Source organism: Paralichthys olivaceus, chromosome 24, assembly GCF_024713975.1.
Source record: "Paralichthys olivaceus isolate ysfri-2021 chromosome 24, ASM2471397v2, whole genome shotgun sequence".
NCBI lineage: Eukaryota > Metazoa > Chordata > Actinopteri > Pleuronectiformes > Paralichthyidae > Paralichthys > Paralichthys olivaceus.
In genome coordinates, this window is record NC_091116.1 from 7647850 (window position 1) to 7668407 (window position 20558).

A 20558-nucleotide genomic window follows, 5' to 3' on the forward strand; every position below is an offset into this window, starting at 1 on the left:
AGAGAGTTCAGAGGGCGAGGGAGGTGATATGATGTCAGTCCAGCTGGGGGCAGCAGAGCTCAGCTTCTCTGAAAGAGTGAAGAACAGAAGAGGTATCCCTATTTCAAAACCACTTATTTACATACATATACATTTCATTAAAATACTTTTACCTGACAGCAAAAAGTGTTTCCAAGCTGTAGAGGTGCTGCAGAGGTTGGGTTACCGAGTATTAACTTTGTACAGGGTCCAAACTTCTGCACAAATAGCTATATGTAAAACATTTAAGAGAAAAGAAAGTGTAATATATTTGTATTAAGTTCATCAAATAAAAAATAACAGTTATCAGAGACTGGAGGAGTTTTTGAAATGCTCTTACTATAAAAAGGCCACTGTGGTGGTCATATGAAAGATCAGAAACTACACTAAACCATTTTAACTTTCTTCATTTTCAAATCCTCTGTACAGGCTCATAAAGGTTCTTGACTGGTCGACCTAAAAGTATCCATTGTGAACGGAACCCATTCAAAATGATTTGGGCCTGATTAAAGTGCCCGCCCCCAGGGGATGGTGCCAGGGGATGGTGCCACCCCGGTATTCTACCACTGCAACAACAAGCTGTAGAGGGACTCAAACCCAGTCCAGTGAGAGGAGCCGCTGTGATTCCCATAGTGTGGATCAGTTGTTTGAGTTGAAGTAAGTGTTGAAAAAGGAAAATAGATTTCGTATCTACGGACATTTTTGAAACATACTGTCAATAGGGCATTTTCATGTGTGGATACAGGACAAAGAAACACAAAACACAGACGAAGATGTCAAAAGAGTTTGTGGGGATAAGAGCTGACGCTGGTGCTAACAACATCACGTGATCTTTACATCCTGCCTCCGCCTGCTGCTCCACCCCACACCACCCAGTGCAATAAATTGCTATCGTTATAATCTGCAATGTGAAAGGCTGAATACTTTCATCGTGTGTGTGTCAGAGATCACTGTCATTCATCATGCGTGCTGTTGCATTCTTGTGATCCAGTTATGAGATTGATTCCTCTGTCTGCCTGTCTGTCTGTCTGTCTGTCTGCAAGCTTTAACTATCACCACCTCTTCCATTGAATCACTGAAGCGTTGCTGCCTGTCTGGTCTGTGTCTGCATTCTGGTTCATCCTCCATTTAGTTTCCAGATTTAAGGGGAAACCTAACATGACATTAATATCCTGATATTCCAGATATACATAACACTTTTTTTTGCTAAGAGTAAAAGATCAATGAATAAAAGTCGGCATTTCCACAGCGGGTTGCCAGGTTGTCGGCCAAAACAGCTTTTCATAGCTGTGGACAGACTGAACACACAGCTTTTGTCTGCCCCATTGATAAAAACCCAGAATGCTGACTGTGCTGAACTGCAGTCAAACTGAATCTACGTCTGGTCTGCGGCACCTCGCAACCCCGTACCCCAACAACCTCCCCAAACTGCCCCTGAAACAGCCCCTGGTGTCCAGCCCAGTTTCTCTTGGCCTGTACATGCATGGAGCAGATAAGCCCCCATGCTAGCCAGCCAAAGCCCTGCAGGATTAGACTAATGCAGACGGCGGGAAGCCATTGGTGGTGAAAAAACAGGCATGGGAAGTGAGCCTTATGTAAATTAACTCTTCTAACTTCACGCGACAGCAATCATCTCTCTTTTACTCTAAAATGCATCATTATTGTTGTCTTCTGGTTCTGAATCAGTTTTTCTTATTGTTTTTTATATTTGTTCACGTTTCCCTTTAGTGAGAAAGTAAATGAGCATAGAAAACCCAAAGAAACGACATGGGATGACTCCCCAATAGTCAGTCTAGTTGGCCAACAGGTGAGGGCGGGGCGTCTGCACATTGACCGAGGCTGATAAAACTGTCATGGTTTGTAAGGGCTGGGATAAATGCTAAATAGACTTAATAACACTTTTCTATAGCACTCAAATTGGTTGACAATTGGTGTAATGCATTTTTGGGATTCAGTATCTTGCCCATTGACCCTCTGGTTAGAAGACGACCCGCCCGAGCCTCACAAAACTTTAATTCAGGCAGTAAACCAATCAACCAATCATGTGGCTGCAGAGCAAATGTATGACATGCTATGGTCTATACTTTACAGTACATTCAACCATTCACACTCACATTCATACAGCAGTTTTGGGGGTTGTTCAGGGTTCAGTATCCTGCCCCAGGACATTTCGGCATGCATTCAGCTGGGATCGAACCGCTGACCTTCTGGTTAGAGGAAGATATTAGTCACAGGACAGCCGCCAGTATGCTGCAGATACAGAAGTAGTTCACATCAAATGATTTTGACATGATTGTCGGTTTGAACATGATCCCACAAAAGTCTGTGTTGATGAGAGAGGTCGGAGGAGAACGGTCAGACTGGTTGGAGCTGACAAAGAAGAAGCTAGGGGTTACTCTGATAAACACTCTTTTTCTAGTCTATGCTTTTATCATATTTCTCATCAGTTTCCCATAAGAAAACAAGTTTCACTATGAGTGTCTCCTGATTGAAATGTACACTGGCTCAGTCTGTGCTCTTATTCCTGTTTGAAACTGTTAGTACGTAGATACACATGATCACTGATTTTGTGAGTGAATATTACATATAATCAAGAGGACGTCCTATTAGCTCCCTTTTGATTCGGCCAGTTAATATCTCTATTATCTCTATTTTGATGATAAAACATCTGTCCCCACAGCTATCTGCTCTCATCTTGTTGTTGCTCTGTGCAGCATTGTTTCTAAATCTGCTCTCTGTCCAACCACACAGGCAGAACAATACTGCAGCATCACGTCACTGACAGACAGACAGACAGACAGACAGACATAACACGCATGTGTATGTGTGTGATGGATTATCACACAGGTAAAATCCCTCTGTGTCTTTAGTTTGGCTTCCTGACCTCATTGTCTCTGTCGTGCACTCCTTCGGTGCGGTTTGTTTTGGCAGCTCTGGGTGTCTGGTGTGCGGGTGGCACTGGGTCGCAGCAGGGTCTGGACTTTGTGGTGCCCCCCCATCCTCAGCCCTGATTCTGCTGACAGGGCCCAACCCACCATGAGATAATGTCATTCCAGAGGGATCGTGGCTAAAGCCCCTCTTTCTGGCTCTCAGGTATATAAAGAGGAGGCAGCCATGGAGCAGAGGACAAAGCACCCTGGGAACACACTTGACTCGTTGCTTTTTGTCAACATCCTGCTCTCTCTATCTTTCCTCACCTCCCTTCCCTTCACCTGCTGGACTCTGAACTGAGCAAGTACGACAAACCAAGCCAAGTCGAGCCAGATCCAACTGTCACCTGCAGCCACTATGGATATTGCCATCCAGCACCCCTGGTTCAGACGTGCCCTGGGCTCTGTCTACCCTGCCCGACTCTTTGACCAGTTTTTTGGAGAGGGCATGTTTGACTACGACCTCTTTCCCTACACCACCTCCACCATCAGCCCCTACTACAGACAGACACTCTTCCGCAACTTTTTGGATTCTTCTACCTCCGGCATGTCTGAGGTAACCCACACGTCACATGACTCATCAAGCTTAACTTTATAGGAGAAGAAACTCTTCGGTGATGTTTAACTCCAAAGTTCATAATCAGTAGTAGCAACATTAAATGTCTTTACAATGTTGCACCTTGCTCTTGTCCAAAGAGAACGATGCACGGTTGAGTTGACAGTCTCTGCTTGTGTGTGTGTCCTTCAGGTGAGGTCTGACAGGGATAAGTTCATAGTCTACCTGGACGTCAAGCACTTCTCTCCTGATGAGCTCAATGTGAAGGTCACTGACGACTACGTGGAGATCCAGGGCAAACATGGAGAAAGACAGGTACACACAAACACACACACACGTTATTAACAAGATTCATGCATTATTCTCTGAGAAATCAAGTTTCACGGTAATCTGTCCAGTAATTCTTTATTTTGTTCTTACTATTATTTGTAAAAATAAATTGAAGGCAGATGAAAACATAACCTTCTTGGCAGAGGTAAAAATAAAAAGTCCAGAGAAAAAGAAATGTAGCTAAGTATAGAAGAAATCGTGAAAGAGCAGGCGTCTCACTTTGTTGTGACATTAGATTCAGACAGAAGTATTATTATTATTTCACCTCTTGTCTGGGGGACGCCTTTGGTTCTAGCAGAATGGTGGATAGGTACATAGGACCCACAGAGGTTAAATGCTTGGGGCCCCTGCTGGTTGATTGGTGCTGGTGAGGCCTCTTGGATGGGAGGTGGGTGTCCTTTAAGGGGCAATGGGTGAGTGTAGTTGCCTGTGGGCACATGTCAAAGTCCTGAAGATCGTTGAGATAGTGTTCTCCTCAGTTTGTTCCTCATAATACAGTTCTTCAAAATACAAATCTTAATGTTGGACTTTTATTTTGAAGTTCAACTGTGAAATTTATACATGACATCTGCTTCCATAACAAAATCAGTGTGAATAAGTAAGATGGTCATTTATATAAATATATATAAGTGTAATGTTCCTTTAAACCTCTGATCCCACCCTGTTTGTGTTAATCCTGCTGTGTTTCAGGACGACCACGGTTACATCTCTCGCGAGTTTCACCGCCGCTACCGCCTCCCCTCCAGCGTCGACCAATCGGTGATCAGCTGCTCCCTGACAACTGACGGTCTGCTGACTCTGACTGGGCCAAAGGTCACCGGGGGGAGTGAATCTGGCCGCAGCGAGCGCAGCATCCCTGTCACCCGTGACGAAAAGCCCAATGCCGCTCCATCCTCTTAGAGGCCCTGTGGTTGGGGTTGACCAGAAGTCGACAACCTGCGTCTACTTGCAAATCTTCCTCTCCGAGTCCTCCTAGCTTCACTTTCTCCTCTCTATATTCTTCTTAGCTCACTCTTACAGTTTGAGTAGCATTGATGTTTTGAGTTTAACAAACCTCTGCCTGTGAGGGTGGTTCAGTGAGGGGCAGCTGGAGCGTTTCAATGAGAAGAGTCATCGAAGGACGAGACAGTCACACGACCTGACGCTTCATTCTGCTGATTGTTGTTGATTTGTTTCAGAGAGGTTCCTCTGATGGTACAGGGTGGAGCTTGGAAGTAAATGTCAAACACCTCTGGTCCCAGATTTGCCACCAGTGAAGTTCTCTGAGCCCTGGCTGCTGCCGTTCTTCTTCTTCTCTCGTCTTGAATACGTTCTGGTACTGTAGTCGAGGCCTTGTTCAGTGGAGACCATACCTGCTCGTTACTGAGAAGTCCATACTAAAGAAACATATAATAAAGCTGTACAATTAACAAAAGGCAACTCCTGTGTGGATTGTTATGTGTATGTGTGTGTGTGTCGCTAAGGGATTTTTTATTCTTGTTCTAAAGCTGTTTCTGACACACTGGAGATATTAATTAAGTTCTAGATACATCTCAAGAATAATTATAATTATCAACAGGATGCATTTGACCCCAATCTGGCAGAGCCTGCATACTTTTACGCTGTTAATTCAAGAGTTTTTGTATTTATTTGCAGAAATCTCTAAAAACACATTTTCACTTTGTCATGTTTTGGTTATTGGATGCAGATTAATGGGCAAATAAATTATATTTAATCAATTTTAATTCAATCTACAGAATAAGAAAGGTACAAAAAGTGGAGGGGTTTGAATATTTTGAAGAAAATCTAATATAAAAAATGATTTATATAAAATTGTATCAAGTGATCTCATACCTTTAAAGATGCAAACATCCTCTTTAATAGATCTTATACAAACATGTATAATCATATTCACATTCAACAAGAGATAATACGTGAACAAATCTTTAAGCGTAAAAAATGTTAAGTTTAAGCTCTAACTTGAACAAAATGAAATTAATTGAAACTTTGATCTTTACATTGTCTATCACTTCTTTGCACATGAAGTGTTAATAACAAACATGAGAGACTTTCACACAGAACAAGGACTCGTGGCTGAATCCACATCAGAGGCTGTTCTGTTTACATCCCTGACCCTGGAAACACACAAACACCGACTGAGTCAAACTAACTCTTCTTCCTTCTTAATCAAGTCTCCACATTTTCAGATTTTACAATTAAAAATGAACCGATATTGTTTTTTAAAAGCATTACCCATTAGAGTAACATCGCTGAAAAATGTGTTGATTATTGTCCCCTCACTTAGAAGTTGGCTCACTGGACAGTCAGTGATGTATGTGTTGCACAGTATTTACATTAAACCTCAGTCTATATTTGCATCTTTACACACTTGCCAGGTGGAGAACAACAAAACTGAATAACCCAGCAACACAAGTGCAATTACTTTGATAATAATACTAAAATAATCTTATACAGGCCACTGTTTGTCTTATTCTTATAACTTATGTTCTCACAACTTAGGTCAGAAACCTACTGTCCTGCAGGATAAATGCTCAAACTTGTACACTGATACAAAAAGCCTTCGGAGGAGCAGAGGGTTCAACATATGCCGTGTCTGTGGTACCTGTTGGAGGGCTTGCAGATCCTCCAGGGTCTGCTGGGCAGCTGCTCTCAGGCTCGGATTTGAGCTGGACGTGAGGTGGCTGACGCGGGCCTGGAGGTCTGGGTCAAGCAGAGAGGAGCCCAGCAGGAGCACTGCCTCCTCCTCCAACAACACCGACTGCAGGAGACGCAGAGAGTGGAGACAAACCTCCCAGTCGCCATCTGTCCAACAGAGATCAGAGGTGGTGAAGATGCTGAATTGAATTGTCAAACAAATTTTGGGGATTTATCAAGTATTTATTTTGTCAATAAAAACCCTGAGGTCACTGTGACCACTGAAATCTAAACATCTGTGATCACTCATCCGGTCCCTTCACTCGTTACCAGTGGCTGCCCGCATCCATTTCAAAACACTAGTACTTGCGTATCGTGCTGAGAACAGATCCAGTCTACATCCAGGACATGGTCAAACCTTACACCCCAGCCCGTCCACTCCGCTCTAATCACAACAACAACAACAAAACAAATATATATATATCAGGTCACACTGATCAGGAGACATATAACCTTTGACCTCGAAATTCTAATGAGGTCATCTGTTCTTAAGACCATAAACTAGTTATGTGAGGTCACACTGGCCTTAGAGAGTTGAGCTGAATTAGAGACAATATCTTGTCACTGGATTTGTTGCTGTAGAAACAGTTGATCAAAGTTCCCAAACAACACATTAGTTAGAAGTCAGGAGGTGTATGACGGACGCACTCCAAAACAAGGTGTGATTCCCATTATCTGTGGGAAACAAACTATCACGTGCACCAACAGCACAGTGAACAATACAAAGTGACATGATGAGGCTTGTTATGGACAGAGAGCTGTGGAGCCTGTAATGAAACTCAAAGAGCTGTGAAAACAGTCACGTGTCACAGCATCTCCTCATGTACAACTTCATAACAAGCAGCGCGTTATTCACAGTGTATCTTCAGACTGACTTTAAATTTAAACTATTTGAGTTTGTCGCTATTATTATAAGTAACAACTCTGCCTCTTCCACACGAAAGCATGTAGCTGGATAAGACAACCCAGAGTTAACTGAGACAGGTAACCAGCTCGATCATACAGCAGGTTATCCGGCCAGTGTTCAGTTATATGTATTTTCTCAGACCTGCACAGATCTTTGGACTTTCACATTGAAAAATATGTGGCTGATTTGAATGTGTGCAGTCAAACAAGGCTCTAACCACAGTTACAGGAGTCACAAACTGCAGTGAATCATAACTGCTGAAGTTAAACGATGTGTTTGAATTTAAAAGGCCCACAATATTGATAAAGATATCTTCACCTCACTTTTCCTTCCTCAGCTGTGCCTTTGACGCACACATTCGGTGGATATGATAGAGCTTGAACAGGCTGAGGGAAGCTGACCCGTGTTTGAATTAACAATGCACTGGTGTGTGTTGTTCTGAATGAGACTGGTGCATGTTCACATGCATGGGGTCCTTACCGTTCAGCAGGGTCCAGATGAGAGTTATGAGTCTTGGGTTCTCACTGATATACCTCAGCCCGTTCACATTGATACTGACATTATACAGAGCCATCAGCATCAGCCTGCAGAACACAAGCACATTCAGTTAAATAAAACACAGGTACAGCACTGACACCTGCTGTCCACATCTAGATACTGACCACACTGACTGAATGAGTCTTGAGCTTATGACAACTAGTTGGTTGACTTTCTTAAAGCCCCAACAAGGAGTTTTTAACTGGTTCAATATTGCTGCCTCTTTATGCACTAAAACAACAAATGAGACAATTGGGGAGATTTCTTTTTTTCTATTAACTGTTCTTAATGTCTGTCGCTGGGGCGGATAACCCGTGAAGTCAGAGCAACAATTTACGACAGTCTGGCTGGAAAATCATGTTTAGGCAGAGGGAGAGGATACAGAAGCGGAGGAACGAGTTAGACTAAAGGCTAACCCACACAGACCAGCACTCCTGAGTCTGTTCCTCGCCAACTCCAGGTCTCTTACAAACAAGATGAATGAGATCAGAATGAGAATTACGTCTCATTGTGTGACTGTCATCACAGAGACCTGGCTGAACAACCATACTGTAGTAGCTGGCTGTTCTGTTTACAGAGCGGACCATTTGAGGAATTCTGGGAAGAGCAGAGGATAGAGGGGTGTTCCTTTGCCCACAATAAGAGGAGGGGGGAAGTACAGATTCCTCGTACCTGTATACATGGATTTAATGTGTCTGTTTTCTTGTTGGTTTGTTTGTTAGTTTGTCAGCAGGATTACGCAAAAGACTACAAAATGGATTTCTACGAAACTTGGTGGAAGGACATTTTCTCCCATCTTTGAGTCTCATTCTAATAAAAAAAGTGTTTATTAAGACAAACCAGAAATTATACGACAGTAACTACCAGTGGTTTGTGATTGTGTTCTATCACAGCTTCACCTACACTTTGAGTTTGGGGAAGACACCAGGCTTCATCTGCTCCAGAAGCTTCATCAGAGTGTCCAGGAGGATGTGAAGCGAGCTGGACAGGAAGTTGCGCCCACATGGTACTGCTGCTACATCTGATTGATAGGGAATAAAGACAAGGCAGATATTTTTATCATGCAGGATGAATTTCTGCACAAATATACTGTGGAACAGAGAGAGAAGTGGTGCTGCATGACTTAGTGTGTCAGTGATTACACCAGTGTGTTGCAGAACAGACGCTGTGAACTCACTAGTGATGGTTCCAGCCAGAGCCAACACAAACTGGTGCTCCTGGGAGTTGTGGTCCTCGGTTTTCACCTCCGTGTCCAACGACCCGACAAAGCTCTCCAGAGTCTGAGCAGCTACAGCCAGAAAGGACTGGAGCTTCCCCTGCTCCATCAGCACACACACATACAGCTCCTCCATTCAGCTGCCCGATATCAAAATGTCACAGTTAAATGCTGTTTAACCACTTTTACAACTCACATCAGCCAGCCAGTGTGGGATCGTGTCCTCAGAGGCAGAGCAGCTCCACAGCAGACTGCAGGTGGCAGATCCCAGAGCAGAGCAGAAGTCGGCCTGCTGTTGCAGCTCTGTGCCGCTCTGCCACAACTGTTCGCGTAACAGCAGCTTCTCCTGCACGCACATTCACATACAAGTGGTAGCGCACATGTTGTTTTGTTGTAATAAAAACTGAATCTAAAATAATCCTAGCAATGTTTTTTCACAAGTGTGTTTCATCTAAATTGCATGAAATATTGTTTTCTTGACCCTAGAACTGGCCATTTACATTTTAATACTTCATTTACATCAGGAGCAGGTTCTCTCTACGGAGGCCGCCATGTTTTTTTTACAATATTCCAGACTGTCACTAAAAAATGTCACTAAATTATTCATACACAGTCAGATATAACGCTGCCTAACCTCTCTCTCTTTCTGACATTCAGTCTGCGCTGCTTCCAGTCGCGACTGAAGGTGCAGAAGCTCCTGTCGCAACTGCTCTTGTTCCTTCACAAGGTGTTCATTCACTGCAGGTATGCACACACACACACACACACACACACACAGGCACACACGTTACATGCTGTCTATGTACATGCAATACACTCAACAAAATGTTTAACCAAAGGTGTAGCTCTGCAGTTAAAGCTGCTTCAACTACACCACCTACAGTTCTACATGCACATATAACAACATACTAACTAACCCTAACATGTTTTTTGTAAAAAATGGCAACAACTTGGTGTAATATTTAGAAATACCACATTAATTTTTGGATTATGTAACATTATCAATTCAATTATTGTTGAACAAAAGTTATTGACACATTCAATGCAGGGTCATACCTGTACCTGAGTATGAAAGATAACAATGTCAACATGAATTGATGATTCTATCACATTCCGCTCCTCACAGCAGTATATAACAATCATTTGAAATAATCATTTATTAATAACTTGTGATTGAACACATCCTTGATGAGCAGAAGTAAATAGATGGATGGATGTATCAATAAAAAATAACTAACCCTTTACTTTCGGGCCACATAAGAATCTTATATGAGGTGAAAAGCTCTTCTGAGGTAGGTTCTGAGATTTTGGTGCCATCTAGGACGACTCCTTGTGGAAGAATATGATACCTACCAACCACCATTCAAATTCAAAGAGAGAACTTGTTTTATTGACCAATGGGGTTTCTCGGTTCTCTAAACAAAACTGGCCTCAGGTTCTACAGAAACACAAATCACTTTTGCTCCACATTTCACACAGATATTTGTTGGAAAAGTAAGAGCATGTAGAACTTGTAATTCGGTAAAAAAAAAAAAAAACATTTGTGACTCGTTGCAGCAGATTCAAGCAGATGGAGTGTTTGTGGTTGAAGTGGAAAAAAACTTTGTGACAGGTGATGTTTAGCAGAAGCGTACCTGTCTGGGCTGTTCGAGCTTTGTGCAGTTTCTCTATCAGGCCCCGATTCAGAACTCTGGGCACGAAGTCTCTCAGCTGCATGACCTCTGTGGTCAACTTCTCCAAGTCACATTTCCTCACTCTGACAAAGTCATCCTATAAGAAAATTCATAATGCAAACATGAATCTGAACAAGTGCGGCGCTCACATCAAGTGTATTTTGGCTTAATCACAGTGCTTGATTTGAGGTCAAGCCTACATTAGTATTAATATTTTATGAAAACATATTTACTAGCTAAGTGTTCCTATCCTGAATTAGCATTACAGATATCTGCATTCCAACTAGTTCAAACTTAATAATGCAATGAGGGGTATCTATTATTCAGTTTGTTTATCTGCAACTGAATTGTAGATATCTAGAATGAAAGCTCCAGTATGCATTAACGACAGACATGCTTTGAATTTTTCTATTTTAACTTCATAACAAATATCTGCAACTTTGATTCTGCCTCGTCAAAGTACAATTGTCTTGAATTGGTGATCTGAAGAGGCAAAAACTGATTGCAATAGCGATCAAATGTTAAAGTAGCTAGCCATAGCAAATCCACCAGGTTTCTAACCCATGTGGGCTCCTTCAAATGAGCCCGGACAGCAGTGGGGGGGTGGAAATGGCTCATCCACACATGTTATTGATTTCGCGTGATTGATCATCATTATGGACATAATCAATGAAGGACATTTACCTTTCCTCCATAACTCTGAGCCACACTTTTCCCGCCTGACATCTTCTTCTTCCTCTCACGTCCACACTATCCCTCCGACCTCCAGGGGGCAAGACGGGGGATGGAGTTCCCGCCCGGTTTCAAACGCCAAGGTGAGCCCGACTCCAGTCCGGGTTTTGTGCTTCTCCCGCCGGCCACAGCAGCTTATCTCCTCTCCCTTTGTGTTCGAGTCCTCTCCTCTCTGGTTCACATCTATGCGGAGCCGGGAAGCCTGGAGAGAACCGCCTCCGTCCGCAGCTCCTTCATGTCCGCGGGACAGGAACCAGACTTCCCCGGGGACGAGGTGTTCATGAGCCGGTTCCCCGTCCACCGCGCCTGCCGGGATGGAGATGTCGGGGCTCTGGTGTCTCTGTCCGAGCAGCTCCGGGCTCACCTCACCGCTGAGGACCCCTGCTACGGGTGGACCCCCGTTCACTGGGCGGCTCACTACGGACAGGTATGGATTAAGTCGCGAGAGATGCACCGATCGCCTCCATTTTGGCTCAAACTGTCTGTGATGTTTTCTGATTTATTGACAGATTCGCTCCGCACAACTTAAACACACTTATTCTAACACGCAGCACTTATAGAACTATAACAACGGCTTTGTTTAATTCTCGTGTTGAGTGTCTGAGGTTTATAACAAATGGAAATCACATGTTCGTTAATTCTGTCAGACACTCGCGGGTTTTCCTGTCTAATTATCCCGGAACAATAAAGTTTTGCTGTGCGACAAAAAAATTTAATAAGTGGATTGCAGGATTTTCATTGGTTCCGGTGTAGCCAATGGCTGCTCAGGCGCCAATACACCTTTAAGAAAACAGGAAATGTATAAATATAAACACTTAAAAACACGTGTCATGGGTATGAATGAAAGATACATTGGTTTAGAGAGTACTTTTCAACACAAAGTACTGCATACAAGAAAACTAATTTATTTGCTAAGAAATACATAGGGAAGTACATAAATCTTAATAAAAACTATAATAATAATTATTATAATCGAAGTAAAAGAACAATGATACATTGTAAAGTAAATTCTTGAATTTACAGACTGACAAAAAAGGATCAATACAAATTTTAAATGAATCCTAAAAGAAACTGAATTCAAAGTGACTCCATAAGAATTTGTCATTGTCCTCCCTAGTTCTTGATTATAAAATACAATTCTAAACTTTGGTCAACTTCTCCTGGGAATATACCAGGGTCAAACTATAATGGCAATCCTGCATCTGCCCCCTGACCCAGATCCACAGCTAAATGTATTGAATTCTTCCCTGACCCATAACACATCCTTCCAACAAGTTTTGTGGAAATCCATTTAGTTGATTTTGTGTAATGTTGCTTACAAATGAACACACAAACAAATGGACAGGGGTTGGAATATCCTGATTATCTGTCTTACCACATGAAAAATGTGTGTCCTTACATCTTTGACGGAAAAAACAGCACCCTACTGTAACACTGAACAACAAAATCTTTATTGAGTATTGTATTGTCTTGCCCTCTGTGTTGTAGCTAGAGTGCGTGGTACGCCTGGTGCAGATGGGTTGTGGCGTGAATGTGGGGACCAGCCGCTTCGACCAGACACCGGCCCACACTGCGGCGTTTGGAGGACACCCTCACTGTGTGGTGTGGCTGACCCAGGCTGGAGCTGATGTCAACAGGCAGGTCAGTGGTATATGTGTGAGACATATAACCTGCGGTTCACAGAAAGCATATCTGTCTCTTTTGGCTTTTTTGCTTCATTCTATAAATCTAGAGAAACAGATTTATTATTTTACATGTATACATGTACATGTGTAGGATTGAGGTCTTAAAGGAGCCATTTGAAGTTTTTACAAAGCCAACGTTGGCAACATCAACATTAAACTTTGCTCTTCAAGAGCTACTCCAGTGGTGGAGAGCAACACTGATAATAATCTTGGTTCTATTTCTATCTCCCCCGTGCTCTCAGCATCACGGCCTGTCTCATGCTTTCACATAGCCAGCGTCCAGTCTGCCCTGAAGAAGTAGCGCTACTCACAAGGCTTATTATAACATCCCGTTCTAACATGACAATGGCGGAACCATCACCACCACCTTCCTGGCATGTTCAATGTTCAAACATACTTGCACACACCGCTACTTTAAGGTTGATTGAATGGATTTATTTGTACAGTCCATGGCAACAGCACACACAGTTTCTAAAACACCTCTCATTTCAGTGTCTTTAAAGATTTGTTTTAAAAATAGCAACATTCCTTTTATTCCTTTTCCGAACAGCCTCGCTTCGTTTCAAATGGAGAACAGTAATCGGAGAAACCTCATCAAAGCTGCCTTGCTGAAATGTTTCCGTCTTTATATCTACTCCTGGACCAGGTTTAATCACCTCAGATTGAAAAAGGGTATCTTTCTCATCTTAAGCACTAAAGCCAGCAGAGTTGACTCGTTAATTATAGCTGGACAAAGTAGAGCTGCTATGAATTATTTAAAACTTATGATGAAGTCGCAGTGCACCCATGTGGTGGATACTACATGTTTATTAATGGGTTTGAAACCTAGGACGATAATTAAGTCTCTGGGGCAAAGAAAACACAAACCGATACCTTTTGGGTCCAGATGTCATTTTGGCTAATCACTATTAAAGCTGTCTGCATATGACAGCAGATAAATTACAAAGCCATCATTGTATTTTAATGTGTTGTGTTGTTTTGCTTTCCACATGGACTGTTTACATGCGGGCAACCAAAGCCTGCTCGAATGTGATTGGTCCAATTAGAGATGGAAATCAGAAGGCTTCCAGTCCCAAATCCTTGTCCCTCGCCTTCCGATGCAGAATCTGCGTTTGTCATATTCTTTAATAACACCTTCATCAATGGATATCTATACATTCTGTTCTCAGGACTTTGTAGGTGAGGCTCCCATCCACAAGGCGGCTCGGTCAGGTAGCCTGGAGTGTATCCAGGTCCTGCTGATAGCAGGTGCTAAACCACAGTAAGTATCCTGCCGTCTGACCCATGTGTGCAGCAACACAGCAGGTCTGTCACGCTGAGTGTGAACCACAGCAGCAGGTACATTTTCTTTCTCACGGGTTTGTTAACAATAATCAAAGCTCCCATCCTAGTATTACTGTTTAAAGACACTGGTGTCTGATGTCAGTATAGCTATAAACTAACAGTGAAAATATATATAAAATATACACACTAATTTGCATTTTTCATCTATACTGAACTCTAACATCAACTCATTAAATGTGACACAGTCAAAGATAATCCTGAATATGCAACATACGTTTGACATTTTGTGCATTTACACTGTGTTTCCTAACATTGTAGAAACACTGCTGCTGTGGTGTTGATTAATTTTCGGTTTTTATTCAATCTCAGTTTGTTGCTAATGTAACATCAGCTGTTTTGGAGGAAACAGGCCGCGCTGGTTTCTCTTATATTCATCTCTTTCTGAGCTCCTGACAATAGCATTATTGGACATTGTACCGATTAACCGATAATACTAACAAACAACAGTTATTATTGAAAATTCAGAAGTGCCATGAATGTTTTGAAACCTAACTATTGGCCTTACTCTGAATAAGACATTACTTCAATCATGGTGTTTACAGGAGTTGCTAATGGAGTATTTCATCCACAGTCCAGTTCACATGATCTGATTATGACTCACATTAATACACCAGCTTTAAATCCCCAACCTGAAAAAGTTGAATGTACAATTTGGGGTGTTTTATCTCCAATTTTGAAAAAAATCTATTACTCCTTTTTTTATTTGTCCATCTTGTTTACACCCAGGGCAGTTGGCAACTCTGTATGTTGATACCACAAAATGCTATGAAAACCTACATGTTGACGTAATGTGATTAAGGTCAGAACACTCCACGTCTTAATTAGAATATTGATTAGTCTTAGTACGACCTTTTTTAGGGTTGTGCTGTTGTGACCCACATCTGCAAACCAACCAATCAACACATAGGGATTACATATAGATATTAGCACACTGATGTGTGATGTAAGCTGCAGGGAACAGTTACTGCAAAACAGGGGTGTTAGATTCAATACTGCCTCACATGATCTGCTCCCACACACCAGGGGTTTGGGTGTATTCCAGATTTTAACTGGCAGTTCTCCTCCAAACCAGCTGATTCCATGCAACTGAGTCATATTTAATACAGTCGTAGCTCACGTTGATAGTAATGTTATTTGTGTGTGTTGTTTTTTTCCTTCAGGTAAAAATGTTCTCGTAATTCATATGTTAGAGTTAATTCTTGAGAATGTTGACATGATGCAAAGGCTGAAAAGCTCACGTGTTTCCATTTACATCTGGCACACTGACAAGAACACTATGATTCGAGTTTAACGTTTTAATTTGGAGCTATTTTATCAGACACGCTGACTTTTGATCGAATGATGTTGAGCAGATATAAAAACAAAGTAAGTCAACAGACGGACAGATGCATCAGGCTGCTGCTGATGACGCTAAGAGTCAAAGTGAAAGCTTCCGAAAGCTGCCACCAAGCCTCTGTCTGTATATTTTACTTATAAGTGGACAGGTTTTGGATTTCTCTTTTATTATTCTCAAACAGCAGATGGCCCTTGTACTACTGTCATATTTAGTATAGGACCTAACTTAGAAAGTATCAAATGGTTCCTGATTGATCTGAACATGGAATCAGTGTCAGTAAATACACACCATGAGCTTTTCAGCGTGTGTAGAAACTTGTACTACATGTGACTTTGAACTTGACACTGTTTAACTGGTATGTTACATTTTGTTGCTTTTGCATCATGTTCTCTATAGTGTAAAGAAAGGATCAACTGTGCTGGCTGAGACAAACACCCTGCACGTTCTCATGTTTTACAGCTATTCAATTTGAACATGATTTTCTCAAGTAATCCCAGAAAGAGGGAGCAATCCATATAGGCACTGCAGAATCTGGCACACGTGCATCAGCGAGCATCTTTACAGTTGTGGCAATGAGTGTTCACTATCGCTTCCTACAGTTTCTGCAGCTGGCAAACTGGCGAGGTATTTCCTGCAGTGATTGGTTTCAATGCTAAGACAGCACTGATGATGATAGCCATGTCAAGACATGCATGCCATAGCTTACAACTAACTGTTTTCAGACACTGTGCTAACAAACTGTACTGGACATGCCTCAGGAGTTAGCGTAGGAGTCTCAGGTGGAAGATTATTGTGCTCTGTGAAGATTCACAGCATGTCAGGAGATCGTGTATAAAATGAAATGTCTCCCTGAACTGTTTATTGAATGAATATTATGATTAATTATAATGATGATAACCGATCGCTGTTATTAATACAGGGTTTCTACACAGTCTGGAAAGTGTTGTACGAGACCGTTCATTAAAATATTCATCAGTCACATTGTCGATAACTTGTCTTGACTAATGACTGTGTATAAAGGTGGAGGATGGCTCTCAAAAGTAAATTAAAAACATCAAGATCACCCCCTGGTGGCTGGCTAGAGTAAGGCATAAACCCTGCCTCATCCCTGTTAGTAAATAGGTCATGGACCAAACAATAAAATTAAAGTCCTCATCAATTGTTTCTGTCATTTTAGGTTCTTATAACACTGATGCGTGTTCATTTTCTGATCAGTTTGGTTTTAATTGGTTATTTGTGGCTCCAAATGTCCAAGGTGGCAGTGTTTGTATCTGGGAAATTTTAGTGCTATAAAAATGAAATGGTGTACTGGCAGGGTTCTTTAATACCACAGAATCACTGTTAACAGACTTTTGACCTCATGTTTGTACAGCGGAGACTCGTCGTCCATCTTTATTTGCAGTCATTGGTTTGGACTGACACTGAAACTGTGTAGGAACCCTGAAGCTTCTCTCAACACCAGACAAGAGGGCGGTATTGGAGAAAACAATGTTGACACTACAACAATAAACATCAGGGCGATTCAGTTTGTGCTGGTAAAATAGATGAGCTCTAATAACAGAGCAAAATAAAAAGTACTCAAGCAATCTTAATTAAGAACCATGTCCCTGCAAAGATTCCTCGTTCCTGGAGAAAGGTCCTGTGGTGGAAACACAGCTAAATATTCTCATTTACTCTTATGGGCACTTTAGAGAATGTGCAGTTTCCAGTTCAACTAAACTGCATGTTTTTGTTCTGTCTGCACAGAAAGCTCCAGCTGGAGACAGTGAACACATTCTAACCATTCATAAATCATTCTAGGTTTCGCCCAGTTTCACTCTGTTAAAAGCAGTGAAGGACAAAACTTCCTTCTGTGGTAAAATAACCGTACACAGTTGGAGTTGTAGAGGACAGAAGAAATAGGCCTTTTCACTTCAAGCTGCATTTTCCCTGAGCTAAGAAACTTGTCCCACTTACAAATACTAATTTTTACCACTTTATACAAACTATATATATATATATATATATATATATATATACGTATAAGTATTAGGCCATTAAAAACCCTCATTTTCATTTGTCTGGTTTTGAGGAGGATAATTAATAACTGAATTAGATTATTCCAGATCCCAGTTAGGAGACATTTCATTTTATGTAAATAACCTATAGAGAGGATGTTTCATTTAACAGGACAATGTTATTTAAATTTAAATGTACTTGATTGCCTTAAGCTTCTTCTTTTTTTGTCATAAAACCTGAGATAGCGTTGATGTTAGAGTTTATTCATTTAGTGTTGCAGAGGGAGATCGTCACGACCAGAACGTGTTGAGGAGACGCTGTGTTGTCTCAGCAGTCTGTAGTGATCACTGCTCTGTTTAATTCCTGTCAGAGGGTCCTGACAACCTCTCTCTGCAACATTTAGGCCCTGTAATGTTCGATGAGAGCAGGATGCAGTTAGACAGTTTAAGATGAGATGCTGTGACATCTCAACAAGAAGTGGTTTTTTGACTTTCTCCTTTTCTCGTTTAGTTTAAGAAACGCCAGTGGGCAGACAGCAGCAGACCTGGCCCACGCTCACGGCTTCCTCGACTGTTTCCGCTTCATCTCAAATGCCCAGAAACACCTGCTGCAGCTCGGCGTGCAGAACGGAAGCGTCCCCTGTGGTCTCGGCCGGCTCAACAGAAAGAGGCTGCCAACCACTGTGGAGCCCGGGCACCTGAAGAAAGCCAGGAGAGCTGAGGGTAAGAACTGTGCTTGCTTTTCGTGGGTCTTGTTATTACACTACAGTTATTTTTCATGACCGGTTCATCTCTTTTCACTTTATAATGAATCATTCAGTACGTCGAATGCAAAGTAATGAAAACACAACTTTTAAATAATGGGACAAAACAGCATCAACAGCCGTTTAACTTGAAAACCTGTTAAATTATAATTCGTATTGTTTGATTATTCATTTTCTTCCTCTGTCTGTTGCAGATGTATTGGTGCAGATGCACAGCGGTGGAGGTGAGGAGGCGGAGAGCATGAACATGGAGTCTGCACAGGGGCTCAGCTCAGGTGGGACTGGAGCTTCAGTGGCGTTATAACATCTTTATTTTATATTTCCTGATGAAGCTAAACTTGTTATGTGGAGATCACAAATAAAAAAGTACAATGTTGCTGCTTATGAAAGGATTAACATTAAGATTTCTTTTTAAAAGCAGAAGATGACACCAAAGGCGTCACCAATGGCCATCATCACGTGTTGCCTCTTGCTGCCCAGGATGAGCCTGAGCCCTCCAAAGCAACTCCCCCTCCTCAGCGCTCTTCGGCGGACATGTGCGGATCCCTGCATCTGACCGGGAGCCCCAGCAGCTGCATGTCCCAGCGGCCAGCCTGGTGGGGGCTGATGGGAGCCGAGTGCGGGGACTTTCAGCATTACGGACACTACCACGGCTTCGGAGACACAGCGGAGGAGCTGAATGACAGCATCCAGGCTGAGCACAGATACAAGCAGGCTGTGGCCAGCACCGTCCACCTCTACCACGGATCATAAGCAGAGGGTTAGCGTCCAAAGCCTGGCCCCTGGAGATGTCCTCTGGAGATGATATGCTGTCCCTTAACTTTAAAGTATCACTTATATTTTGGGAAAGATCTTTAGTCGCTAAATCTAAAGTCACTACTACAGATAAGTAGGTCATTCAGATAATCTTTAAACACAGACCCCCAGATATTTCCAGGATTTTTTAAGAGTTGACCTGGGACTCTGTATCAGCATCCGTCCCCGCTGGCTAGTTTTCCCAATTAAGAGCTATTTAGTAGGATTGTATGGTGTTGTGTGTGTGTGTGTGTGTACCTTTAGGCTGTCCTCTCTCAATGTGTCCTGATCTGCCGTCCTTCAGCAGGGAGGAGCAACTGCACGGAAACTGACAACCTCCCAGCTCGCCTTGATCTACCAAAGGGAATGTGTTTTGCAGCTTTTAATTTGAAATCATTTGTTTTGTTGTATTTATACTTTAGAGCAGGTGAATGTACTGTCATTTTTATAAAGCATACTGTATATTGGGACATGTAGACTGGGCTGTCTGTGGGGAACTGCACAAAGTGCCAAAGGCTGTTTTATACTTTATACTCTGGTTTAGCCTCTTTTCCTATTAAACCTTTTTTGCAGTTTGATTAAAAAAAATGGAAGTGAATGAGTCTTTTGAGAATATGTCATCAGAATTGAGCCTAAAGCAAAAACAAATCCAGTGAGCAGCGGTTTTGTGTTGATGAGAGGTCAGAGGAGAGCGGTCAGACTGGAGCGACACGTCCAATGTTGAGGTGGGTGATCTACAAAAGCAGAGGTTCCTCTTCTGAATTCTGGTTGAGTCACAATCTGGAATCAACATTGAGAATCCACAAAGCTAACCTGCTTTTATTGAAACTCTTTGTTGCTGTCCACACAACTGCTGCTCAGTGGATAGTTTTGTTTTTGGCTCTAGTCTGAGTGAAAACTCCAAAATCCACGAGATCTGCAGTTTCAGAGTCAATGATATCACATGTTTTCATCATTCAGATGTTTGATGTGAACATTAACTGAAGCTCTAGTTGCATGACACCTAATTTAAATTCATTCCTTTTTTCCTTAATTTAAAAACCA

General features: G+C 42.1%; 3 protein-coding genes across 6 annotated transcripts; 2 read left to right on the forward strand and 1 right to left on the reverse strand.

Annotated features, from left to right (window-relative positions):
* The first annotated feature begins 3165 nt into the window (after positions 1–3165).
* Positions 3166–4734, forward strand: cryaa (crystallin, alpha A). The gene is made up of 3 exons (XM_020102307.2): positions 3166–3504; positions 3697–3819; positions 4525–4734. The coding sequence occupies exons 1-3, from the start codon at positions 3307–3309 to the stop codon at positions 4732–4734; spliced, it is 531 nt and encodes a 176-aa protein (XP_019957866.2). The 5' UTR covers positions 3166–3306.
* A 934-nt stretch (positions 4735–5668) lies between these two features.
* hsf2bp (heat shock transcription factor 2 binding protein) lies at positions 5669–11683 on the reverse strand. Of its 3 annotated transcripts, none has more exons than XM_020102306.2 (9): positions 11546–11683; positions 10823–10958; positions 9823–9926; positions 9385–9534; positions 9150–9288; positions 8876–8993; positions 7916–8019; positions 6437–6636; positions 5669–5948 (listed from the first exon to the last, which is right to left on the reverse strand). In XM_020102306.2, the coding sequence occupies exons 1-9, from the start codon at positions 11585–11587 to the stop codon at positions 5919–5921; spliced, it is 1023 nt and encodes a 340-aa protein (XP_019957865.2). In that variant the 5' UTR covers positions 11588–11683; the 3' UTR covers positions 5669–5918. The 3 variants fall into 3 exon arrangements, with proteins under 3 accessions (XP_019957865.2, XP_069376590.1, XP_069376591.1); XM_069520489.1 differs by having other exon boundaries at positions 9150–9291; XM_069520490.1 differs by lacking the exons at positions 5669–5948; positions 6437–6636 and adding an exon at positions 6758–6913 and having other exon boundaries at positions 9150–9291.
* Positions 11603–20102, forward strand: ankrd10a (ankyrin repeat domain 10a). 2 transcript variants are annotated; one of them, XM_020102304.2, is made up of 6 exons: positions 11603–12020; positions 13082–13234; positions 14448–14539; positions 18467–18678; positions 18914–18994; positions 19141–20102. In XM_020102304.2, exons 1-6 carry the CDS (start codon positions 11646–11648, stop codon positions 19470–19472), a joined length of 1245 nt encoding a protein of 414 aa, XP_019957863.2. In that variant the 5' UTR covers positions 11603–11645; the 3' UTR covers positions 19473–20102. The 2 variants fall into 2 exon arrangements, with proteins under 2 accessions (XP_019957863.2, XP_019957864.2); XM_020102305.2 differs by having other exon boundaries at positions 11720–12020; positions 19138–20102.
* Positions 20103–20558: the final 456 nt, after the last annotated feature.